Here is a 27731-nt window from a genome sequence, read left to right on the forward strand (position 1 = left end):
GTTTCTCTGTGTGTGTGTGCATAAGTGTGCACTTGTACTGTATGCATGCGTGTGCGTATTCAGGCCTGCTTTTATGCTGCCTGCAATAGTGTGTGTGAAACACAGTGTGTCATCATTCCAGTCCTTCTGGATGACCAGCGCTGGCTGTGATGCCACTGTCCCATCCTCCCTGTCCTCTGTGTTATTTTCTTTCATGCCCTTTCATGTTTCATTACAGGCTGCATGGGAGAAGGCTGGGTGCTGGATCAACCACGTCTCCACTGAGCTCCACTGAACTACACTCAGTTCCACTGAGCCACACTGAGCCACACTAAGCCCCACTCAGCTCCACTGAGCTCCACTGTGTTCCACTGAGCTACACTGAGCCCCACTGAACTACATTCAGCTCCACTGAGCCCCACTGAGCCACACTGAGCTCCACTGAGTCACCCTGAGCCCCACTGAGCTCCACTGAGCCCCACTGAGCTCCACTGAGCCACACTGAGCCCCACTGAGCCCCACTGAGCCACACTGAGCTCCACTGAGTCACCCTGAGCCCCACTGAGCTCCACTGAGCCCCACTGAGCTCCACTGAGCCACACTGAGCCCCACTGAGCCCCACTGAGCCACACTGAGCCCCACTGAGCCCCACTGAGCTACACTGAGCCCCACTGAGCCCCACTGAGCTACACTGAGCCCCACTGAGCCCCACTGAGCCACACTGAGCCCCACTGAGCCACACTGAGCCCCACTGAGCTACACTGAGCTCCACTGAGCTCTACACTGAGCTCCACTGAGCTCCACTGCCTCAAAGGCCACTCTGTGGTAGAGAAAGGTTCCCATCTGAATGAATTTACAATGAATCCTGCTCTCTCAGGGGCGCAGAGAGAGCTGGAGAGGGACGTTTTTTTTCACTCTCATAACAGGGTACAGGAGAAAAGAGATGTTGGTGAGGAAAGGGAAATGATGAAAAGCTCCACAGTGAGAGAGATCCCACATGGTGAACGTTTAGCAACATTTGTTACATTGCGATCTACTTCTGTCAGTTCATAACAACACAGCATAAGACACATTTCTTTCCCAAGTGAATGAGCAAAGGATTTCACAATCTCCTTATGTATTAAATCAATCTTGAAAAACATGGAGTGAAGACCATGTGAACACCCTGTAGCTAATCCTAGTATTCTCTCTCTGTATCTCTCTCTCTATCTATGTCTATTTTTCTCTCTCTCTCTCTCTCTCTCTCTCTCTGTCCACACAGTATTTTCAGTACTGAAACGCTACTTAACATTGAGCAGCCCACAACCCACTGCTCTAATCTGTATATCATTATTAAGCCTGGAGTGGGAGGATTCAGGATGAAATGGAGGAGGATGCCAGGACTTTGGCCATTGGTTGAGATAAAGTGCAATGAACACATTTTGTTTAGTGACATGCATTTGAGGGAACTACAAAAAGAAGGGGCAGAGAGAGAAGAAGAGTGCTTGATTAATAATTCAGAGGATGTGCGTTATAAATAGTGAGAGATTAAATATGTAGAGGAGCACAGCGTACTGTACCCTCACTACCCTCCAGACCCGGGTTCAAACACTATTTGAAATAGTTTATCTGAGCTTGATTGAGCTGTCCTGGCACAATGGAACCAATGGAGGAGTCACAATGATGAAAACTGCCGATCTGGTACTCTGGACTGACTAGAGGAAATGCAAAAAACATTTGGGCTGCTACCCTCCACAGCCCTCCCAAGGTCTAGCTAGCTGAGTAGGAGAACCCAACCCAGCAGGGAAAAGTCAACAGGTTTTGTTTGGTTCCCCCCAGCCTCCCATTCTTTAGTTTATCCTGACACACTGCTTTGGACGTCATACGTATTCTCTCTGTCTCTCTCTCTCTGTCTCTCTCTCTGTCTCTCTCTCTCTGTCTCTCTCTCTCTGTCTCTCTCTCTCTGTCTCTCTCTCTCTCTCTCTCTCTCTCTCTCTCTCTCTCTCTCTCTCTCTGTCTCTGTCTCTCTCTCTCTCTCTCTCTCTCGATCACTCTTTCTCTCTCTCTCACATCTTTTCACTTCTCATCCCTTCCTCTACCCTCTCTCCCTCCCCCTTGTTATTGTGGTCCCCCAGCAGCTCTCCCTCTGGACTCGCCACGCCACGTGACCCAGCTATAGCGTGCTCTTTCCAGAGTCTCCTCCACAGCCTGGCTCTCCATCCTTTTCAGGAGTGCTGCGTAGCTCACAGGCCATGACAGGCCTCTCTTCTACTGACAGCCAGCCTACTGAAGGTTCTGCAGTAGCCCGCTACTCTTGAAAGCTTCCTGCCCTCCTTTGTTTGAAGCATAAATTGAGCCGACATTCAGCAAACTGCCTCTGCCCCTTTCTTTCTGTGCGCCCCTAACAGTTTGAATGGGCTGGGATTCCTCTTGGTGTATATTACTTGATTCAATGCATCTTGGTCCCTCACGCAGTCACTAAGGCTGTACTCTGGAATCTATTTATAGCCCGGCCATTATCTGTAGTTCTGACTGGAGGGATGAACATACAATGCAATACTGGCTCTGGCATTGACCAACTGTACTGTACAATATTCCCCACAAACCCTTGGGTAGCACCATGTTAACTCTATGATCTGCAACACTTACTGTTGGATCAAAAGGAGCAATGATTTCATGATCTCAATAATCTGAAATACAAATCATAATGTAAATAATGAAGTTATTTCAAGGTAATATTTAGGATGAAATTGTATCTCACAAGCCGTCCCTGGCTCCCATATTTCACAAAGCTATCCATCACCAAAACACGGCCAGTAGGTTTGACTGAATTCAAACCCAGGGACATAAATGCCACTTTATGGTTTCTCCTAGGTTGCTTCTGCTAAGCTGTGAGTCCAGTGTCAGCGTGGAGGATTAAAAACACCCATTGATTGGTACACTGCAACAGCACCACTTTACATTCTGGTCACACTCACAGATGAAAGTCTGATCCTCCTTGAATCATAAGGGCTGAATTATAGCGGGAAATACATCTCCCATCTCCGAGCCTTTAATTGGCAACCTACAAATATGCACAATGTTGATTTACTCAACCTTTTTCCCAGCCTCCTCAATGTCCATTAAGGAGGATTTCTGACCTGGATCTCTTTAAAGAGGGAGAGAATATAATATAAACTAATCCTAGTTCTTATCCTCACCATCCGTTTATGGACGATTTACTAAAGTATTTAGGACAATGAGGAGAGATGTCACCTCTGTATTGCCTACCACACAAACGAGTAGTATAGAATATAGAGGTTGTTTCCGGGACACAGATTAAGCCTTGTCCTGGACCAAAAAGAAAGCTCAATGGAGAATCTCCATCAAAAAATGCTTCTAGGTCCAGGAGTATAGCTAACGTTGGCCATGACTTACTCCCGAAAATCTCCATCAAAAAGAGAAGCCGCCTACCAGGCAGGTACAGTACAACCACAAAAGGCCTAGAAACTGAACATCCCTAATGTGGATGGTTTTACTAAGCCATTCAACAGCTTCCTCTACTGTGTCTGTCCATCTACTTTCATCCCTTGCTCCAGCCCTTCACTCCACCGTTAAATCTTTAGTATGCGCATGCAGTGTTCTCAAGGTCTGTGTGCTGATCTATAGAAAAAGGTGTGCGAGGGGAAAAGGGCCTGCTTTGGAGAGTTTCATTACCAATAAATGGAACAATTCTATTGATACGAAATTAATGGAAGAAAAAACAGATGTTTTGTGTTCCCCACGCTCCCCTTTTGACCAGGTATTCAGAAAGAACCACTCGCCAAAATGGAAGAACTGCCTCTATCAATTGGGAAGGCAAACTAATAAGTACTGAATTGTTGCGAGGCAGACATGGTGGAGATGTAAACCTGCTAAGACACTTTTAGGTGTGATTACTGTGAAGAATTGAGCGAGCTGCATTACTCACAACGTAATGACAAACAGGAGCATGGGCCTCAGTGAAGGATCAAGGGCAATGAGAGAGAGAGAGAGAGAGAGAGAGAGAGAGAGAGAGTGAGAAAGATAAAGAGAGATAAAGAAAGAAAGTGAGAGAGATAAAGAGAGAGGGAGATAGAAACATACAGAAAGAGAGATGGAAAGTCTTGCTTACCTCCAGGTGAGGCGCGGGGTTGAATCCACATAGGTTGCAGACCTGAGTGTGGCACTGGGTGCAGGAGTTGTAGCTAGGCGGCTCAGTGGTGCTGCCGATGTTGAGCTCCGTCTTACACAGGGGGCATTTGACTTTGGGCTTCTCTGGCTCCACCGGCTTGGGAACGGGCTCCTGTCTGGCCGGCTGCTGCTGCTGTTGCTGTGGTCCCTTCTGATGATGCACAGGTGATTGCTGCTGTTGGGGTGCTTTCTGAGTTGATGTATGTGGGCCACCCAATTGTGGTGCATACAGGCCACCAATCTGAGTTGGTGTGTGGGGTCCACCCATTTGCAGTACATGAGGGCCACCCATTTGGGGTGCTTGTGGGCCACCCATCTGGGGTGCTTGCAGGCCACCCATCGGGGGTGCATGAGGGCCACCCATCAGGGGTGCTTGCGGGCCACCCATCGGGGGTGCATGAGGGCCACTCATCTGGGGTGCTTGCGGGCCACCCATCTGGGGTGCATGAGGGCCACCCGTCTGGAATGGTTTGGCACCAGGAGGTCCTTGTTGTTTGTTGGAAGGCCCACCCCTGGCAGGGGAGGGCTGGGTGGATGGTGTCCCTGAGAGGGGGTCCACAGAGGCCAGGGTGCTGGCTGCCTGGTTGAGGAGCGATGCCCCAAAGCCAAACAGTTTGGTCAGGCCGTCCTGGGGCGGTTGCCCCTGGGGAGCGGTGGGCCGATGGGAAGGCGACGAGCCGGCGCTGGCGGCCTTGCGGCCGCCCTGGTGCGGCGGGGAGCCTCGGCCCAGGTCTGGCTGGGAAGGTGCCTTGGCCATGCCCACCAGGGGAACTGCCCCAGGATGGGGAATCCGGGGCTGGCCGGGACCTCCAGGCCCTCTCTGGCCATATGGGATGTGCTGGGGGGAGCTTGTCGTTGACCCAGGCAGGGAAGCAGAGCCAGGTATAGGGTGTCTCTGTAGGCCAGGAGAAGTCTGTGGCTGATGCTGAGCTTGGGGTTTGGCCTGAGGCTGGTGCTGGGACTGGGATTGACCATAGGGCTGGGATTGACCATATGGCTGGGGCTGAGGTTTGCTTTGGCTGTAGAGCTGTTGCTGGGGTTGGGATTGACCATATGGCTGAGGCTGAGTTTGGCTGTAGGGCTGTTGTTGGGACTGGGATTGACCATAGGGCTGTTGCTGGGGCTGGGAATGGCCATAGGTCAGAGATTGACCATGTGCCTTCGGCTGAGTTTGGTTGTAGGGCTGTTCCTGAGGCTGGGATTGGCCATAGGGCTGGGGCGGAGTTTTGCCAAAGGACTGGGGCTGGGACTGACCATAGAGCTGGGACTGGGATTGGGATTGTCCATAGGGCTGGGACTGGGATTGATCATAGGGCTGGGCCTGGGGCTGGGATTGACCATAGGGCTGGGATTGACTGTAGAGTTGGTGCTGGGGCTGGGAGTGGGGTTTTGACTGTGGTGGGGGCTGGGCCTGGGGCTGAGGCTGGGGTTTTGGCTGGGCTGCTGGCTGAGCTGGCTGAACAGGTGGTGGCTGGACTATGGGTTTGGCTTGGTGGGATGGAGAGTGGATCTGCTGCTGGCTCTTGGAGCGTGGGGTGGTCATGTCAATGCCCAAGGCCCTCTGCATCTGGCAGTTGAGACAGAGCCACTCCTGTACCTAGGGAAGACAAACAAGAGAAAAGAGTTTGTTAACAACACAATTACACCGATTAATTTATCCTTTTTCATCTTTTATAATGAAACAAGTAACTGAGCCACTCAAGGACATTCAGAGACTTGTTTTGAAGCCACTGTTGCGTTGTCTTTGCTGTGTGCTTAAAGTCATTGTCCTGTTGGAAGGAGAACCTTCACCCCAGTCTGAGGTCCTGAGCTCTCTGGAGCAGGTTTTCATCAGGGATCTCTCTGTACTTTGCTTAGTTCAACTTTCCATTGATCCTGACAAGTCTCCCAGTCCCTGCAGCTGAAAAACATCCCCACCAGCATGATGCTGCCACCACCATGCTTCACCATAGGAATGGTGCCAGGTTTCCTCCAGACGTGACGCTTGGCATTCAGGCCAAAGAGTTCAATCTTGATTTCATCAGACCAGAGAATCTTGTTTCTCATGGTCTGAGAGTCCTTTAGGTGCCTTTTGGCAAACTCCAAGCGGGCTGTCATTTGCCTTTTACTGAGGAGTAGCTTCCGTCTGGCCTGATTGGTGGAGTGCTGCAGAGACGGTTGTCCCTCTGGAAGGTTCTCCCATCTCCACAGAGGAACTCTGAAGCTCTGTCAGAGTCACCTCCCTGACCAAGGTCCTTCTCCCCTATTTCTCAGTTTGGCCGAGTGCCAGCTCGAGGAAGAGTCTTGGTGGTTCCAAACTTAATCCATTTAAGAATGATGGACGTCACTGTGTTTTTGGGGACCCTCAATGCTGCATAAATATTTTGGCACTCTGCCCCAGATCTTAGTCTCGACACAATCCTGTCTCGGACCTCTACGGACAATCCCTTTGACCTCATGGCTTGGTTTTTGTTGTTACATGCAAAGTCAACTGTGGGACCTTATATAGACAGGTGTGTGCCTTTCCAAATCATGTCCAGTCAATTGAATTTACAACAGGTGGTCTCCAATCAAGTTGTAGAATTTTTTTTACATGTCTAAAAACCTGTTTGTCAATATGGGTTATTGTGTGTAGATTGATGAGGAAAAATGTTTATTTAATCGATTTTAGAATGATACTTGTGGGTGCTGAATCAGAATTAGTTAGGTAACATAGATAAATAAGATGTTTTATTTACATAATATGCTTATGTGAGATACTTGTCATTAGAATGTTTCCCTTTGGACTATAGGGTAGGCAATTGCACTTATCCCTTCTCAGCTAGGGCTCAGTCACTTGGGGCCCAGAGAGGGGAGAGGTCAGGCTTGTCGTCATATGTGAATGTATCTGTTAAACCATCTGGTGCTATGCAGAATATCAGAAGGGGAGGAGGACAGAATGGAACATTGTCTTCTTATGTGAATGTGTCTTTAACTATGCTTAAACCATGTGAAGGGATGGCGTGATTAATGGGGAACCAATTAAGTGTCTCCACAATATCTGTACGCCAGTCACTCCCTCCTTTTCCCATTGGGGGGAGGAGTATGGCAGTGTCTGTAACCATTGTATGTCCCCTCTGATGTTGCACTTATCTTGAGATAGTATATGACCTAGAGGCTCACTCCCCACTTATCCAGGTGTGGGGAGAAGAGGGGGTTTACTTGAGATGGGAGAATATAATTGTTGACAATTGATATATGCCATTGGATGAGGTAATGTTTTTGTACTATGAAGTACCAGGAACGAGATTAGAACCTCGTCTTAGAGACCAAACTGAACGATAATTTATAGCTAATGCTATCTGGCTATGGGATACTCCTCTCTCAAGTAAAAGGCCCTCTGTGAAGTTTTCCTAAGATCTGTGGTTTGTCATGTAAGTTGAGAGGGGTGTATCTTGGCAATAAAAGATCTTGGTATTCTTTTGTAGAGACTCTCAGAATTCATTATAGACACTGAATTGATCTGAGAGTCAAAGGGCTATAGTGAAGTTCATATTATTAAAATAGGAAATTTAAGTATAACTCTGACTGGTGTGTGGTTTCCAACTCTCCTCATTTAGTAATACAGGAAATTACCACGATAGGCTGTAACGTAACAAAATGTGGAAAAAGGGAAGGGGTCTGAATACTTTCTGAATGCACTATACAAGTGAATTGTGTCTATGTATGTTTTCATTGTCCAAGTCTTGACCTATGGGACTGCTGGACTGTCCGTTAACACGGTATTTTTTTTATCTGTCTGCCCCAGCCTCAAACTCAGCCCCTGTGTGTAGCTAACTGACCCTCTCTGCCCATTCATTGCCATATACCCATTGTTGTTGTCCTAGCCATTTACCCGTTGTTGTCTCACCCGTTGTTGTCTTAGCTCTCCCAATCAACACCTGTGATTGCTTATGCCTTTCTCTAATGTCAATATGCCTTGTATACTGTTGTTTAGAGCAGCTCTCTTTGTTTTATTTTACTGCGGATCCTCTAGTCCTGCACAACATGTCTCAGATAGCTCCCAGCCCACACACACGCGGAGACCGCACCCAGCTTAACTGGCGCCTCCAGAGATCCAACCTCTCTCATCGTCACTCAATGCCTAGGTTTACCCCCACTGTCCTCACACCCTGCCTTACCCTTGTCTGTTCACTATGCCCTGAATCTATCCTACCACGCCCATAAATCTGCTCCTTTTATTCTCTGTTCCCAACACACTAGACGACCAGTTCTTATAGCCTCTAGCCGTATCCTCATCCTACTCCTCCTCTGTTCCTCTGGTGATGTAGAGATTAACCCAGGCCTTGTGTGTCCCCATGCGCTCTCATTTGTTGACTTCTGCAACAGTAAATGCCTTGGGTTCTTGCATGTTAACATCAGAAGCCTCCTCCCTAAGTTTGTTTTATTCACTGTTTTAGCACACTACGCCAACCCTGATGTTCCAGTTGTGTCTGAATCCTGGCTTAGGAAGGCCACAAAAAAAATCTGAAATTTCCATCCCCAATTACAATATTTTCCGTCAAGATAGAACTGCTAAAGGGGGCGGAATTGCAATCTACTGTAGAGAGAGCCTGCAGAGTTCTGTCATATACTATCCAGATCTACAGATCCAGCTTCTACTTTTAAAGATCCATCTCTCCAGAAATAAGTCAATAACTGTTGCCGCCTGTTATAGACCCCCTCAGCTCCCAGCTGTGCCCTGGACACCATATGTGAATTGATTGCCCACCATCTATCGTCAGAGTTCATACTGCTAGGTGACGTAAATTGTGATATGCTTAACACCCCAGCCGTCCTACAATCTAAGATAGATGCCCTCAATCTCACACAAATTATCAAGGAACCCACCAGGTACAACCCCAAATCTGTAAACATGGGCACCCTCATAGATATCATTCTGACTAACTTGCCCTCTAAATACAACACTGCTGTTTTCAATCAGGATCTCAGCGATCACTGCCTCATTGCCTGCATCCATTATGGGTCCGCGGTCAAACGACCACCCCTCATCACTGTCAAACGCTCCCTGAAACACTTCTGCAAGCAGACCTTTCTAATCGACCTGGCCCGGGTATCCTGGAAGGATATTAACTTAACCTCATGCCCTCAGTAAGGAAAACTGCTTGTTCTTTAAAAGTGCTTTCCTCACCATCTTAAATAAGCATGCCCCTTTCAAAAAATGTAGAACTAAGAACAGATACAGTCCTTGGTTCACTCCAGACTTGACTGCCCTTGACCAGCACAAAAACACCCTGTGGCTGCACTAGCTTCAAATAGTCCCCGCGAAATGCAACTTTTCAGGGAAGTCAGGAACCAATACACACAGTCAGTTAGGAAAGCAAAGGCTAGCTTTTTCAAACAAAAATTTGCATCCTGTAGCACTAATTCCAAAAAGTTTTGGGACACAGTAAAGTCCATGGAGAATAAGAGTACTGTGCAGCCATCTTCATCGACCTGGCCAAGGCTTTCGACACTGTCAATCACCGTATTCTTATTGGGAGACTCAACAGCCTTGGTTTCTCTAATGACTGCCTCGCCTGGTTCACTAACTACTTCTCAGATAGAGTTCAGTGTGTGAAATTGGAGGGCCTGTTGTCCGAACATCTGCCAGTCTCTATAGGAGTGCCACAGGGTTCAATTCTCAAGCCGACTCTTTTCTCTGTATATATCAATGATGTCGCTCTTGCTGCTGGTGATTATTTGATCCACCTCTACGCAGACGATACCATTCTGTATACATCTGGCCCTTCGTTGGAGACTGTGTTAACGAACCTCCAAAAGAGCTTCAACGCCATACAACTCTCCTTCCGTGGCCTCCAACTGCTCTTAAATACAAGTAAAACTAAATGCATGCTCTTCACCCAATCGCTGTCTGCACCTGCCCGCCCGACTAGCGTCACTACTCTGGACGATTCCGACTTAGAATATGTGGACAACTATAAATACCTAGGTGTTTGGCTAGACTCTAAATTCTCCTTCCAGACTCACATTAAGCATCTCCAATCCAAAATTAAATCTAGAATTGGCTTCTTATTTCGCAACAAAGCCTCCTTCACTCATGCTGCCAAACATACCCTCGTAAAAATGACTATCCTACCGATCCTTGACTTCGATGATGTCATTTACAAGATAGCCTCCAACACTCTACTCAGCAAATTGGATGCAGTCTATCATCCATTTTGTCACCAAAGCCCCATATACTACCCACCACTGTGACCTGTATGCACTCGTTGGCTGGTCTTCACTACATATTCGTGGCCAAACCCACTGGCTCCAGGTCATCTATATGTCTTTGCTAGGTAAAGCTCCGCCTTATCTCAGCTCACTGGTCACCATAGCAACACCCATCCATAGCACATGTTCCAGCAGGTATATTTCACTGGTCATCCCCAAAGCCAACACCTCCTTTGGCCGCATTTCCTTCCAGTTATTTGCTACCAATGACTGTCTGACTGACGTGCCCAAAGTAAAGCCAGGATATACATGTAAGATGTACCATTGGATAGAAAACACTTTGACATTTGTAGAAATGTTAAAATAATGTATGAGACTATAACACAATTGATATGGTAGGAGAAAATCCAAAGGAAAACCAATTGGAACATTTCTTTTTTGAGATGGAAGGCTATGGGTCCTATGCAATTCCAGCTCCCAGGTTGCAATTCCTATGGCTTCCACTAGATGTCAACAGTCTTTGTTCAAGGTTTCAGGCTTGTTTCTTCCCAAACGAGGGAGAACTTTGAGTTTTGATACTGGGGGTCAAAGTTGGAAATCAGTCTGTGCTTGCGCAACGAAGAAGATGCACACTAGCTAATTTTACTTTTCTATTGAACATACTTTTTTCCGTATGAAATATTATAGTTTATTTACATTTTAGGGTACCTGAGGATTAAATAAAAACATAGTTTGACTTGTTTTAACAAAGCAATCGCATGGCATGCTTTCTCTGTAATGCCTATTGTAAATCAGACAATGCAGTTAGATTAACAAGAATGTAAGCTTTTAACTGATATAAGACACTTGTATGTACCTAGATGTTTAATATCCATAATTTTTACGATTATTTATTTGAATCGCGCCCGGCAATTTCACCGGAAGTTGTCGACAGGTGTCCAGTTGGTAGGACGCCTTGAGCCGATCATGCTTTTTGCCTGGTCCCAGATCTGTATGTGTGTTTACCGTAGACAAATGGTCTGACTATCATAGTTGGCAAAATCACGTACAAATCTGGGACCAGGCCAATCTTCCTCTGCACACACACATGCAAGCACATATGTACAAACATGCATGTACAGTACCTACCTACATCCTCACACACACACACACACACACACACACACACACACACACACACACACACACACACACACACACACACACACACACACACACACACACACACACACACACACACACACACACACACACACACACACACATACACACACACCCCACTTTGTGTCCTGATTGTCAGTCATTAATCCAGGGGGTCACTTTAAACTAATCAAACTAATCCAGTGGTAATCCTATTCCCCACTGTCTCCATCTCTCCACAGTCTCTCTCTGTCTCTCCACCAACTGAATGGAAGGATGGAAGAAGGAGGTGTTCTGTTCTAATCATCCAAGGCCTTATCATAGCATCTCAGCCCGTCTCCATGCACCCACTCATCACTCCTCCAGAGCAGTGCAGCAGCGCGAGGGAGTACTCAGGAGCTCTAATTTAATCTGTCATTAATTACTGGGAGAGCAGGGGGCAGTGGGGAGGTCAGCCCAGGAACTAGGAACTCTACTAAGGACTAAGAGGATAGATGAGAGACACAGCCAGACAAGGGTGATGCTATAGATAACTTTGGAGTTGGAGTTATATCAGAGATGTTGTTGTTTTAGAATTGCAAGACTCTTTTTTGACGGTAGTGTCATGACATTGGCCTGGGGGTAGGTTTATGACAGTCATCAATACCTCTTCCCCCCTTTTTCCTCTCTCTACCCTACTGATGTTACATTTGCAAAACCCTTGGTTAACATAGAGATTCTGGGCACATCAGAAGGTGGGGGGAAATGAACTATATTCTGGTAATCCGACCAATTGAACATATGCGGTGGTACTTAATGAATATGATGTCAGTTCGGTTGTCATCTGAGACATTCTCATCAATGATAAGATGACATAAACTCTATAGTGGAAAGTCTACACATCAGAGTTATCGGATTCACATGGAATTGTTGTTTGAATATGTTTAAATGTTTGAATATGAAATTATTCGTGATGGGATGAAATGTGATTTTGGCTTATAAAATGTGAGATTTGGGTTTTCATAAGGTAGGGCACTGCTCAATCAGTGGCCCGCCCCTGTGAAGGGACATGGGTTTATAAAACTTTTCAAACACGCCCTCCTCTCCCTTGCTATATAAAGCCTTGATGACAATATAACCTCCTGTTCTGAGGACGTGAGGACGACGGTCCGATGTCAGAATGGTTCAGATAATAACTACAGGTCGAAGCCAACATCAGTGTGAGCTTTGGTTGCGAATGGTATAAACTTTGAACTCTTATTCACTACAGAAGTAATACCTCCTAGCTGTTGAGTTAGCAACAGCCGCTGAAAACGAGGGTTAGGAAAGAACAGACAGAGTATCCCGTCTACCACACAACGGCGTTACTACAACGTATTCAATTTACCAGCAGAGACATTCTTCAAAGAACAAAGGACTCGGTTGGGCAACACGGCCTTCCATCTGCCACCAACCTACCGAAGCGCAGCTCAGAGTAAATATTTATTGCATTTTCCTTTTCCAAATGGGCGGTAATTTAGAATGCATAAGATATTGTATTTACGATAGCACAGCTTCGCCCTTTGTTCCTCAGACTTCCCGCTCTTTCACTCAAACCCAGCCCCTTTTCTTTTGTGTAACCAGCTGTCATATCAGTTCCGCACGCTAGGGACGTTTTCCTTTAGGACGTAATTTGTAATCAAGTTATGATTTAAATATGTGTATGTGTAATTCTGTGTGATTAGTTAGGTATTTAGTAAATAAATAATTAAACCCAATTTTGTATTGCTGATTCAACTTGTTAGCCAGGGTTCATGCAGATAACCAAGAATTTACAACTTTCAGATGAGACTGAATTAAGATGACCATCAATATTAACTGCTATTGATTACTAGGTATTACTAGGTCTTTAAGAGTTTATACGGAAGATAACAGCTCTATAAATATTATTTCGTGGTGCCCGACTCTCTAGTTAATTACATCTGTATGATTAGCTCAATCAGGTGATATTAATTACGGAGAAATTATTTTATAGAATAGCATGTCATATCACTTAATCCGGCATAGCCAAAGACACGACAGTAGTGTGTCTAAAGCTATTAGCTGTATACATGTAAACAAACACACTGACAGATCAGCCTTAACAAAGTAAAAAGCGGTCGGAATGTCATTGTTTGCGGAAAATAATGTCTGACAGCAAACTCCTACACGACAAACGTAGCAATGTCCGTGGCCTGTTGACTTGCACACAAGTGTGACACGTAGGCAAAAACCAGCTTCACGCCGTCGCCACCGACACCAGCTGCCCCCCTTGAAAAATGTATCAGAAAGGTTAGGAAACCCAGCTACTGCTAAACTAACTAAATGGTAAGACTACAAACACAGATGTTCAATATCCTTGTTATTAGTAGATGGATAACACTAGTACAACTACCTATAAAAGTAGAGTAACTAAGCACTGTGCTAGCATGCCAACATCCAGGATATAGAGCTGACAGGGACACACACACAGTAGTGGTGGTGGTTGTGGTGCTGGTGTTGTGGTGGTGGTTCTGGTAGTTGCGGTGGTGGTTGTGCTGGTGGTTGTTGTTGTGCTGGTGGTTGGTGTTGTGGTGGTGGTGCTGGTGTTTGCGGTGGTGGTTGTTTTTGTGGTGGTGGTGCTGGTGGTTGTTGTTGTTGTGGTGGTGGTTGTGGTAGGGGTTGTGCTAGAGCTGGTGGTTGTGCTGGTGGTTGTTGTGGTGCTGGTGTTGGTGTTTGCGGTGGTGGTTGTGCTGGTGGGTGTTGTTGTTGTGGTGGTGGTTGTGGTAGGGGTTGTGCTGGTGCTGGTGCTTGTGCAGGTGGTTGTTGTTGTGGTGGTGGTGCTGGTATTTGCGGTGGTGGTTGTGGTAGGGGTGGTGCTGGTAGTTGTGGTGATGGTGCTGGTGGTTGCTGCGGTGGTTGTGGTGGTGGTGCTGGTAGTTGTGGTGGTTGTGGTGCTGGTATTTGTGGTTGTTGTGGTAGTGGTGCTGGTGGTTGTGTTTGTGGTGCTAACTGAGTCGTATCATTGAGAAACAGCAGGCCGCTCCAGAAAAGCTCATTACCCACTCTGTCAGAGGAAAAGGCTACTATACATCAGATCAGTCATAGCACCACCAGGCCTTTAACAGAGCTGCCCATCAACCAGCCATCCCCCTTGCAACTAAGATGTGTGGATCAGAGAAAGAGAGAGAGGGAGAGGGATGTACCGAGGGAAGGAGAAAGAGAGAGAAATAACAGTGTCTTTACATTTTTTCCAATCTCATTTTAGGGAAGCAGCCAGCCAGCTAGCCTGGTTCAAGGGCAGCTGAGATTAAACTGCAGGCTGATACAAGTTCTGGCCAGTTCATCTTTACTGCTGTTTACGATGAGTCAGTCAGAACACTTCACTCTTTTATACTCTCCAAAAGTGTCTTTCTCTCCATGGAGAACTTCAATGTAGTCTTTCTCAATCATACAGTTCAATTATTTAGAGTGCACTCTGTTTCTATCCCAGCTAGCCCATTTAGTTAATTGGAAGTTGTGGGAACATATGTTTTTGGTTTCCCATTAGTCCTGGGAACAAAGCCATACGTTTCTTGACCGGTAAAATGGAACGTTTTTTAAATGTTCTGAGAACAGAAGTAAAAATGTCTCCTGTTCTAGGAACGTACATTTTTAGGTTGCAGAGAGGTTCTGAGAAAGTTTTATGATGGTTCCCTGAAAGTTTTTCTAGGAGGTTTTATTCATGGTCTGAGAACAGAAATTAGAGGTTATTTGAAGATAATTAATGAACTTTCTGTGAACATGTTTCAAATAAGACTTTTAATAACACTGTTAGCTTAGTTTGGGTTAACTGTTTTGAACTCGAGGAACAGATAGGACCCATCGAAATTCATTTGCTTAGGCGTTAATCATGCAAACATAACTTTTTTTTATTGTGGCACGTAGTCAGTGAGATTCAAACCTATCTTCTGTCTTCTATCCATGGAATTAGTCGACTGCACCACCAGAATGGAGCTGGCATGCCATGTTTTTTTTTAAACTCATACAAAACTGTTCCTTTTAGTCTATTCAAACAGACCCCATTTCAAAGGAAACAAGCACTCGTTAAGATCAGGTGTGGCCAATTAGTGGGATCGGCTAACACACCTGAACACACTTAACAAGATAGAGGATAGAGAGAGTTTTGTTGACACTGAGAACAGAATGTATATAGTTTTAAATAACATTCTTAGAACGTTCTTTGAACGTTACTGTCACGACTTCCGCCGAAGTCGGTCCCTCTCCTTGTTCGGGCGGTGTTCAGCGGTCGACGTCACCGGCCTTCTAGCCATCACTGATCCATTTTTCATTGACCATTGGTTTTGTCTTGTCTTCCTTCACACCTGGTTCCAATCCCATCAATGACATGTTGTGTATTTAACCCTCTGTTCCCCCCATGTCCTTGTCGGAGATTGTTTGATTGTCTGTGATGTGCATGTATTATGTTGGTGTGCGACGGGTTTTGTACCCACTTTTGTTATTTTGTACCCACTTTTGTTATTTTGTACCCACTTTTGTTATTTTGTACCCACTTTTGTTATTTTGTACCCACTTTTGTTATTTTGTACCCACTTTTGTTATTTTGTACCCACTTCTGTTATTTTGTACCCACTTCTGTTATTTTGTACCCACTTTTGTTATTTTGTACCCACTTTTGTTATTTTGTACCCACTTTTGTTATTTTGTACCCACTTCTGCTATTTTGTACCCACTTTTGTTATTTTGTACCCACTTTTGTTATTTTGTACCCACTTTTGTTATACACACTTTTGTTATTTTGTACCCACTTTTGTTATTTTCCCACTTTTGTTATTTTGTACCCACTTTTGTTATTTTGTACCCACTTTTGTTATTTTGTACATTTTGGTTATTGGAGTTTTATCAGCATTTATTAAACAACTCCGTTTTTACCAAGTCCGTTCTCCTGCGCCTGACTTCGCTGCCACCAACATGCACCCATTACAGTTACTAATGTTCTCTTGTGGTTTTTCTGGAACGTTTTCTTAATGTTCCGAGAGCATGACTTAATAGAACCTGCATAAAACCTTATGCTGAACTACTGAAATTCCCACCAAAGAAACATATGGTTCTCAGAATGTTATGTGCTAGCTGGGTATCCTGCACCATTCCCAGAACATTGTGGGAAAGTGTATGCAAAATAACCATAGGACAACCACAATCTCACCAAGCTCCAAGAAACATATGGTTCTCAGAATGTTATGTGCTATATGTATATATTTATTTACTTCATTTTGTTAATACTCAAGAAGTACTAACCTCGTCAATCACTCGAGGTAGCATTTTGTCAATGCATGTTGTTGAGCACAATAATGAATAATTATTTTTACTTTTCTATTTGCTAAATACTTTGTTAAGGGAAAATGTATGCTTGTGATGTGTTGTTGTCTCACCTAGCTATCTTAAGATGAATGCACTAACACTAAGTCACTCTGGATAAGAGTGTCTGCTAAATTACAATTGTATGGTAGTTTATATATTGTTGCCTTTGTACATATTTGGTGTGGAAAATAATAAAGGGGACTGTAGAGTATGCAAGTCAATACATTGATCAATTTCCTCGAAACATACAGAACGGAACAGTCAATGCCCCTGAAATGACCAGCCAGTGAGCTGGATCATCTGCCTCATTATGGCTATAGACCGGCCAGTGAGCTGGATCATCTGCCTCATTATGGCTATAGACCGGCCAGTGAGCTGGATCATCTGCCTCATTATGGCTATAGACCGGCCAGTGAGCTGGATCATCTGCCTCATTATGGCTATAGACCGGCCAGTGAGCTGGATCATCTGCCTCATTATGGCTATAGACCGGCCAGTAGGCTGGATCATCTGCCTCATTATGGCTATAGACCGGCAGGTGAGCTGGATCATCTGCCTCATTATGGCTATAGACCGGCCAGTAGGCTGGATCATCTGCCTCATTATGGCTATAGACCGGCAGGTGAGCTGGATCATCTGCCTCATTATGGCTATAGACCGGCCAGTGAGCTGGATCATCTGCCTCATTATGGCTATAGACCGGCAGGTGAGCTGGATCATCTGCCCAGGGAGGACAACCAGTCAATGTGGGCCCAGGATCGTGTGCATTATGGAACACAACAGACAAAGAAACCCCCCAGAAAAGGAGTGTTTCTTATTGGATAAGGACAGTAGTCTCTCCCTGTTTCAGTCCATTTTCTTCTGTTTGGTGTCTAATGAATAAACCAGGCCTCTTTAAAAAGGGAGAATCCCTAATTGTCTTACAGTACTGTCTGCTAAAAGGTGGCCTATCACTTTGTGTCGAGTGATCTTACAAACACCTATCAGTAATGCATGGGTATGTGTTTACATGGGCTAGCCTGACTAGGCAACTCCTTACAAGAATGACACGACATTGATAACCAGAAGAGTTGGATAAAGCACATACAGTGTGTGATGGATCGGATAACATTTGAAGTATTCTAAATCGATAGTATCTTATAGTAGTTTATGCATATTTTGGCATTTACCATGACTAAATGGTCCACAGTATAAGAGCACTTCAATTGCAGAATATAGGAATGAATATCACTTCATTGTTCCCATTGGAAACATCTGCCTAGAATACTTTAATACCTTTTCTCAGGAGAATTATTTTCCATTTGGTTAGATTAATACCTTTTCTCAGGAGAATTCCTTTCCATTTGGTTAGAGTGATACTATAAAAAATAATATAAAACTCCATTAGTGTTCTCCATTACAGCAGAGTGCTAGTGGGTCTATCATAATGCTCCCTCAGTGTTTTAAACCTGACAATCCGAGTCCAGTAGCAGCCATTTTCTCCATCTAGCACCAACGCTACAGCTAACGTTTCCACATGGCTATGTTATATTGTACTGTACTGTAGTTCTCTGCTTTAGATGAACAGGAATTAACTGATGTACAGTAACAATGAATCTGCATCATCTGAAGATTTCTGTTCCAAACCCTCCACTTTTTCTTCAACTGAAATGTGAAGATTTTTCTCATTTTCCTCATACTGTGCCTTTAATTCAGATTAATTTATGTGGGAAAATCAGATCAGAATAATTGCAAGGAACATTTTAGATCTCTGAAATAGGGATATTAAGGATGACAGTGGAGACAAAAATGAAGGCCTACGTTGGATATTTGACTTTTCCAGAATAACGAATATAACAGAGAAAATAGTGAATCCAGAACAAATGTTAAAAAGATTCCAGAAAAGGTGGAGGTCAAAGAGCACGATAAGATCAACTTTTAAAGCGTCATCATAGTCCTGTGCAGAAAGCGACACCCGTCTCTCTCTTATTTGAGCTGCAGAGTTAGACCTTAGTCTCAGCAGGCCAGCGCTAAGAGATGAACTACACACAGGGGTCATTCTCAATCTCACTGGATCACCCCCAAGTCCTCAGTGAGGAAGTCAGAAACACTTTGACCTCCCTCAGAGGCTTCCCAATCACAGACACATACATGTTTGCAACACACGCTCACACACACACACACACACACACACACACACACTCTCTCTCTCTCTCTCTCACACACACCACCACACCTGCCCCTTTCTCACTCTTTATCACACCCCACTAACCCCCTTCCCACAGGACCCCCCCTTCCACTCTCCACCCCCTCCATTCCTTACAGTGATCATCGATCAGTATTACCGTATGTTACTTAATTAAAATCTGCCTCAGCACTTTGTCTCACTCCAACTGGCTGATCGTTAAAAACCTCACTATAAGCGATGTCACGGCAGATCAATAGTGTATTTCAGTAAAACTGAAAAACAATACCCTGTATAGAACCCAGCCAGGGGAGGAGGGGACCTGGGGATTTTGTATTCATGTTTTAAAAAGCACTGTGGTTCCAGAAGCGTGCTCCCTACCTTTACAGTGTTTACAGTGACTAATCATGTATGTCTTATCTAAGGGAGGGAGTTCTGAAACACAGACGGACAGACAAACAGACAGCAGCCTTCAGGCTGGAACGTGACTGGAGGGATTCGAGGAAAACACCCTAGTTATCACTAAGAACCAGCTTCGGGTCAGCCTTTCAACATTTAAAAAAAGCTATTTTCCTCGATCGATGGCCACCTCTGGTTTTGGTACGGAGGCAGGGAGGCAGGCAAGCAGGGAGGTAAGCAAGCAGGGAGGTAAGCAAGCAGGGAGGTAAGCAAGCAGGGAGGCAGACAGACAGGCAGGCAGACAGACAGACAGACAGACAGGCAGGCAGACAGGCAGGCAAGCAGGGAGGCAAGCAAGCAGGGAGGCAGGGAGGCAGGCAAGCAGGGAGGCAGGCAAGCAGGGAGGCAGGCAAGCAGGGAGGCAGGCAAGCAGGGAGGTAGGCAAGCAGGGAGGCAGGCAAGCAGGGAGGTAAGCAAGCATGGAGGCGGACAGACAGACAGGCAGGCAGACAGACAGGCAGGCAGGCAAGCAGGGAGGTAGGCAAGCAGGGAGGCAGGCTAGCAGGGAGGCAGGGAAGCAGGGAGGCCGGCAAGCAGGGAGGTAAGCAAGCAGGGAGGCAGGCAAGCAGGGAGGCAGGCAAGCAGGGAGGCAGACAGACAGGCAGGCAAGCAGTGCAGCAGGCAGGCGGGGAGGTAGGGAGGCAGTCAGACAGGGAAGGAGGCATACAGAGAAGCAGGCAGGGAGATAGGCAGGGAGGCAGGGAGGCAGGCAGGCAGGGATGCCAGAAGAGGAGGTGTCATACTGAAATAACATGTCTAATTAAGCTTGTAGTCTGTCCGTGACCAGCTTTGCTGACCATCAAAAAACGACTGTTGTCAGACTCGCTGTGATCAGCGATGAAGACATCTTTGAACAGGGCATCAGCCATACAACAATAAAGCTCTCATGAGAAATGCTATTTGACTTGCATGTCAAGTAAAGAGAGAAAATTCACAACACATTAACTGTTTGTAATCCGAACCCTGTTCAACTGACAAAGATGGAGATCAGTGACAATGAAAACTGCATGTACTCTGTTGTTGTGCATGAACTGTGCAAGTCTAGGCCTTAGCACATACTGAATTGGATCTTCATTTGATCACCCTGTTGCAAGACAACTTTCCTGCAATGCAGGATTTTTAAAACATGTAGTGTATTTAAGGTTTAAAAAGGCTTCTGAAGTAGATAACTTCCACTTGAAAATGTCACACTTGATTTTCCCTTGAGAAAAATGTATCAATCCCTTCAAAAATGTTATTCATTATAATCCATATAATTCTTAATATTTCCTGTTGCTGCAGGATTATTTTCCTGCTGTAGCGAATTGGCTCAAATTAAGATCCTGCATCTGTATACCTTAAATTATACAAATTGTGGTCAACTGCACCATAAAGGGAAATGCATAGAGTAGCCAGTGGGATCATGCCCAGCAGCCCTTAGTGTTATTCCATTGAGGGATCTGATGGAGACCGTGTGTGTGTGTGTGTGCGTGTGTGTATACTTGCATGTGTGTGCGTGCATGCATGTGCGCGAGCCCATGTGGTGCCTGACTACCTGGTGCACGGGGATCATGGGCCCTGCTCATGTATAATGGATAAGATCTGGTCCTCAGAATAGCCGTGATGCCCAAAGGAACCCAGTCTGAGTGTTCCTGCTGGCTGCAGCAGAGGGAGACACTCCCTATCTCATCACACTAACCCATCCATAACACTCACATAAGGTACCGTACAGAACAACACTGCTGACTTGTGGGTTGTGTGTGTGTGTGTCTGCCTATTCTAATGAATAGCCAGATGCTATCACATTATCTCTCTGCATTTCTGCTATATCTCCCCCTTCTCCCTTCCTCTCTCTCTACCGCTCCCCTTCTTTCTCCCTCCCCTCTCTCTCCCTCACCCTCCCTTCCTCTCTCTCTACCTCTCCCCTTCTTTCTCCCTCCCCTCTCTCTCCCTCACCCTCCCTTCCTCTCTCTCTACCTCTCCCCTTCTTTCTCCCTCCCCTCTCTCTCCCTCACCCTCCCTTCCTCTCTCTCTACCTCTCCCCTTCTTTCTCCCTCCCCCCTCTCTCTCCCTCACCCTCCCTTCCTCTCTCTCTACCTCTTCCCTTCTTTCTCCCTCCCCTCTCTCTCCCTCACCCTCCCTCTCTCTACCTCTCCCCTTCTTTCTCCCTCCCCTCTCTCTCCCTCACCCTCCCTTCCTCTCTCTCTACCTCTTCCCTTCTTTCTCCCTCCCCTCTCTCTCCCTCACCCTCCCTTCCTCTCTCTCTACCTCTCCCCTTCTTTCTCCCCCCCTCTCTCTCCCTCACCCTCCCTTCCTCTCTCTCTACCTCTTCCCTTCTTTCTCCCTCCCCTCTCTCTCCCTCACCCTCCCTTCCTCTCTCTCTACCTCTCCCCTTCTTTCTCCCTCCCCTCTCTCTCCCTTACCCTACCTTCCCTTCTCTTCTCCCTCTACCTCGCTCTCCCCTCCTACCTCTCTCTCTCTCTACCTCTCCCCCTCACTCTCCCTCTTTCCTTCCCTTCTCCCTCTACCTCTCTCTGCTCTCCAATCCTGTTCCATCCTGTAGTGTGCTGGGACTACCATGTGCCAGACAGGCCAGATTGAAGGACCAGGAGGACTGAGGCTGGGGCAGTGCCAGGGAGAACGAGCCGAGAGTGGCAGCCTCTCTGTGATAGTTCCGCTGGGCTAAAATAAGCCATAATCCTCCTTGTTACATACCAGGGAACAAAACCACACCTGCAACGTTATCTAATGAGCAGCGCCTCACTGCTTATCAAGCTGTCCCTAGAACTGGGACTGTTAACGATATTAGCTATCTGGTGAGCTTCACTGCCCTAGCGAGTAAAAACTATCATCTACTATACTGAGAAAGATGTCTCTGAAATGCAGTTGATTTAATGATCAATTGATTAATAATTATTTATTCAATTACTTAATCAATGTGAGCTGTGTGCAGTGCCCAGTGCCACTGACCCAGCAACAGTGAGAGGGGCTGTCGAGGAGTCCTTGAAATGGACTTGGCGGCTTCCCAGTCCAGCTAGGTCGTTCAGGATTGAGACATAATTGGATGTCTATGCATATAATGAAGACATCGGGAAATGCAGTCAAAACCGGCCACTAGGGGCAACATTGAGCGTTGTAAGTAGGCTTGGGTTTTGATTGGACCTTGTGGATGGGGTGGTGGACAGGCGTAATCTCATGATCAGAAGGTGACTCTGGATCAGAAGGTTTCGTTTTCGATCCCAGTCATGGACACTTGTTTTTTTAGTTTTGGTTTTAACACTATCCCTAACATTAACCCTTACCGTAACCATTTGGAATGAGTGCCTAAACTTAACATAGAAATTTGACGTTTGGAGAAAATGGATGAACATCTAATTCTGCATTGAGACTGTGAGAGCTTGTTGGCCCAGTCGGCTGCCTGCTCCAGTTGAACTGGCTGTCCCAGCCCCTGCAGTGGGCTGAATACTGACAGCAGCAGCAGCTGTAGCTCAACATACGCTTCTCAACAGCTCCTTGTAGAAGAAGCAGTGATTCCCACTGTCCTAGTTTTAAACCACTATCTATAGGAAGACTTTTCCCCCCTGGCTGCTTTCTAGACAAGAGGACTCTCTCTCTCATCCGTATTGGGAGAGAGAGAGATTTTCCATTGGCTAAATCCAACGAGGATCATCACATACTGCAGTTGGAGAGATTGTCACTGGAGGCTCTAGTCTCTTCATCCTTTTTCCTGTGGTGGAACAGATTTTTCGGAACAGAGTGCTTTGCCAGGGCTGTTGTTGTTATTAAACATCTCGCTGTCAAAATGACTCCCAAAAGAGAGGCTATTGGTTATAACACACCCACACATCTAGCCAGCATCACATTATGTTCAACACTGAGCGGCGACACTACACAGAGCACACAGAAAAACAGCCTTTCATGTACCGCGACGTATGTTAGTCTCCATGGTAACAACCTGGTTCTAAAGCCAAGGTTTGTGAACCTAGTGGCCATGTGTGAAGAACGTGGCACCCAAACAACACATACACACACACCAACACCTTACGACACACTTTATGAGGACAGAGAGAAAAAGGCTGGAGGATCAGAGGTAAACAGAAAACACGAGGAGGAAAGAGAAGAAGAGGAAGAAAGAGACTCCAGGGCAAAAAAAAGTAGAAATATGCATTCACTGTTATAACACTACTGACTCCTCTCACTGTTATAACACTACTGACTCCTCTCACTGTTATAACACTACTGACTCCTCTCACTGTTATAACACTACTGACTCCTCTCACTGTTATAACACTACTGACTCCTCTCACTGGTATGACACTACTGACTCCTCTCACTGTTATAACACTACTGACTCCTCTCACTGTTATAACACTACTGACTCCTCTCACTGACTGACTCCTCTCACTGGTATGACACTACTGACTCCTCTCACTGGTATGACACTACTGACTCCTCTCACTGGTATGACACTACTGACTCCTCTCACTGTTATGACACTACTGACTCCTCTCACTGGTATGACACTACTGACTCCTCTCACTGGTATGACACTACTGACTCCTCTCACTGGTATGACACTACTGACTCCTCACTGTTATCACTGGTATGACTCCTCTCACTGTTATGACACTACTGACTCCTCTCACTGTTATAACACTACTGACTCCTCTCACTGGTATGACACTACTGACTCCTCTCACTGGTATGACACTACTGACTCCTCTCACTGTTATAACACTACTGACTCCTCTCACTGTTATAACACTACTGACTCCTCTCACTGGTATGACACTACTGACTCCTCTCACTGTTATGACACTACTGACTCCTCTCACTGGTATGACACTACTGACTCCTCTCACTGGTATGACACTACTGACTCCTCTCACTGTTATGACTGACTCCTCTCACTGGTATGACACTACTGACTCCTCTCACTGGTATGACACTACTGACTCCTCTCACTGGTATGACACTACTGACTCCTCTCACTGGTATGACACTACTGACTCCTCTCACTGGTATGACACTACTGACTCCTCTCACTGGTATGACACTACTGACTCCTCTCACTGGTATGACACTACTGACTCCTCTCACTGGTATGACACTACTGACTCCTCTCACTGGTATGACACTACTGACTCCTCTCACTGGTATGACACTACTGACTCCTCTCACTGGTATGACACTACTGACTCCTCTCACTGGTATGACACTACTGACTCCTCTCACTGGTATGACACTACTGACTCCTCTCACTGGTATGACACTACTGACTCCTCTCACTGGTATGACACTACTGACTCCTCTCACTGGTATGACACTACTGACTCCTCTCACTGGTATGACACTACTGACTCCTCTCACTGGTATGACACTACTGACTCCTCTCACTGGTATGACACTACTGACTCCTCTCACTGGTATGACACTACTGACTCCTCTCACTGTTATGACACTACTCTCACTGGTATGACTCCTCTCACTGGTATGACACTACTGACTCCTCACTGGTATCACTGGTATGACACTACTGACTCCTCTCACTGGTATGACACTACTGACTCCTCTCACTGGTACTGACTCCTCTCACCACCTGACTCCTCTCACTGGTATGACACTACTGACTCCTCTCCTCTCACTGGTATGACACTACCGACTCTTCTCACTGGTATGACACTACTGACTCCACTCACTGGTATGACACTACCGACTCCAATCACTGGTATGACACTCACTGGTATGACACTACTGACGACTCCACTCACTGGTATGACACTACCAAGTCTTCTCACTGGTATGACCTCTCACCCCTCCTGTCACTGGTATGACACTACCGATTCCTCTCACTGGTATGACACTCCCCCTCCTCTCACTGGTATGACACTCCCCCTCCTCTCACTGGTATGACTGACTCCTCTCACTGGTATGACACTACTGACTCCTCTCACTGGTATGACACTACCGACTACTGGTATGACTCCTCTCACTGGTATGACACTCACTGGTATGACACTCCTCTCCACTGGTATGACACACCTCCTCTCACTGGTATGACACTCCCCCTCCTCTCACTGGTATGACACTCCCCTCCTCTCACTGGTATGACACTGCCCCCTCCTCTCACTGGTATGACACTGACCCCCTCCTCTCACTGACACTCCCCCTCCTCTCACTGGTATGACACTGCCCCCTCCTCTCACTGGTATGACACTGCCCCCTCCTCTCACTGGTATGACCCTGCCCCCTCCTCTCACTGGTATGACACTCCCCCTCCTCTCACTGGTATGACACTACTGACTCCTCTCACTGGTATGACACTCCTCTCACTGGTATGACACTACCCTCCTCTCACTGGTATGACACACTCCTCTCACTGGTATGACACTCCCCCCTCCTCTCACTGGTATGCCCCCTCCTCTCACTGGTATGACACTCCCCCTCCTCTCACTGGTATGACACTGCCCCCTCCTCTCACTGGTATGACACTGCCCCCTCCTTTCACTGACACTCCCCCTCCTCTCACTGGTATGACACTACTGACTCCTCTCACTGGTATGACACTGCCCCCTCCTCTCACTGGTATGACACTGACTCCCCCCTCCTCACCGACTCCTCTCACTGGTATGACACTGCCCCCTCCTCTCACTGGTATGACACTGCCCCCTCCTCTCACTGGTATGACACTGCCCCCTCCTCTCACTGGTATGACACTCCCCCTCCTCTCACTGGTATGACACACACCCCTCCTCTCACTGGTATGACACACCCCCCTCCTCTCACTGGCATGAAACTCCCCCCTCTTCTCACTGGTATGACAGCCTTGCTCTAACACTGGCTGCAGACTCTGGGGCTGCAGGCTGGAGCTGCCTTGTTATCTACAGCCTGGGAGGAGGTAGAGAGACAGAAAAGACAGAAGAGGACTACATACAGTTGAAGACGGAAGTTTCATACACCTTAACCAAGTACATTTAAACTCCGTTTTTCACAATTCCTGACATTTAATCCTAGTAAAATGTCCCTGTTTTAGGTCGGTTAGGATCACCACTTTATTTTAAGAATGTGAAATGTCAGAATAATAGTAGAAATAATTATTTATTTCAGCTTTTATTTCTTTCATCACATTCCCAGTGGGTCAAAAGTGTTCATACTCTCATTTAGTATTTGGTAGCATTGCCTTTTGAATTGTTTAACTTGGGTCAAACATTTCGGGCAGTCTTCCACAAGCTTCCCACAATAAGTGGGGTGAATTTTGGCCCATTCCTTCTGACAGAGCTGGTATAACTGAGTCAGGTTTGTAGGCCTCCTTGCTCTGCCCACAAATTTTCTATAGGATTGAGGTCAGGGCTTTGTGATGGCGACTCCAATTCCTTGACTTTGTTGTCCTTTGTTGCCATTTTCCCACAACTTTGGAAGTATGCTTTGGGTCATTGTCCATTTGGAAGACCCATTTGCGACCAAGCTTTAACTTTCTGACTGATGTCTTGAGGTGTTGCTTCAATATATCCACATAAGTTTCCTAGCTAATGATGCCACCCCCTCTCACTGGTATGACACTACCAACTCTTCTCACTGGTATGACACTACCGACTCTTCTCACTGGTATGACACACCCCCTCCCTCTCACTGGTATGACACTCCCTCTCCTCTCACTGACCCCCTCCTCTCACTGGTATGACACTACCGTCTCTTCTCACTGGTATGACACTACTGACTCCACTCACTGGTATGACACTACCGACTCCACTCACTGGTATGACACTACCGACTCCACTCACTGGTATGACACTACCAAGTCTTCTCACTGGTATGACACTCCCCCTCCTCTCACTGGTATGACACTACCGATTCCTCTCACTGGTATGACACTCCCCCTCCTCTCACTGGTATGACACTCCCCCTCCTCTCACTGGTATGACACTACTGACTCCTCTCACTGGTATGACACTACCGACTCCTCTCACTGGTATGACACTACCGACTCCTCTCCCTGGTATGACACTACCGACTCCTCTCACTGGTATGACACTCCCCTCCTGTCACTGGTATGACACTCCCCTCCTGTCACTGGTATGACACTCCCCCTCCTCTCACTGGTATGACACTGCCCCCTCCTCTCACTGGTATGACACTCCCCCTCCTCTCACTGGTATGACACTGCCCCCTCCTCTCACTGGTATGACACTCCCCCTCCTCTCACTGGTATGACACTACTGACTCCTCTCACTGGTATGACACTACCGACTCCTCTCACTGGTATGACACTACCGACTCCTCTCACTGGTATGACACTACCGACTCCTCTCACTGGTATGACACTGCCCCC

General features: G+C 46.4%; 1 protein-coding gene across 1 annotated transcript in view; it reads right to left on the reverse strand.

The window, feature by feature from the left end:
- Positions 1-355: 355 nt before the first annotated feature.
- Positions 356-27731, reverse strand: part of LOC121840504 (protein bassoon-like) — a 95008-nt gene continuing 67632 nt past the window's right edge. Inside the window, exons 3-4 of the mRNA XM_042304372.1 lie at positions 4091-5746; positions 356-700 (exon numbers count right to left, since the gene is read on the reverse strand). Of these exons, the coding sequence (XP_042160306.1) occupies positions 356-700; positions 4091-5746 (2001 nt within the window). The remainder of the gene's footprint in view (positions 701-4090; positions 5747-27731) is intronic.

The sequence above is a fragment of the Oncorhynchus tshawytscha genome, linkage group LG22 (genome assembly GCF_018296145.1).
Source record: "Oncorhynchus tshawytscha isolate Ot180627B linkage group LG22, Otsh_v2.0, whole genome shotgun sequence".
NCBI lineage: Eukaryota > Metazoa > Chordata > Actinopteri > Salmoniformes > Salmonidae > Oncorhynchus > Oncorhynchus tshawytscha.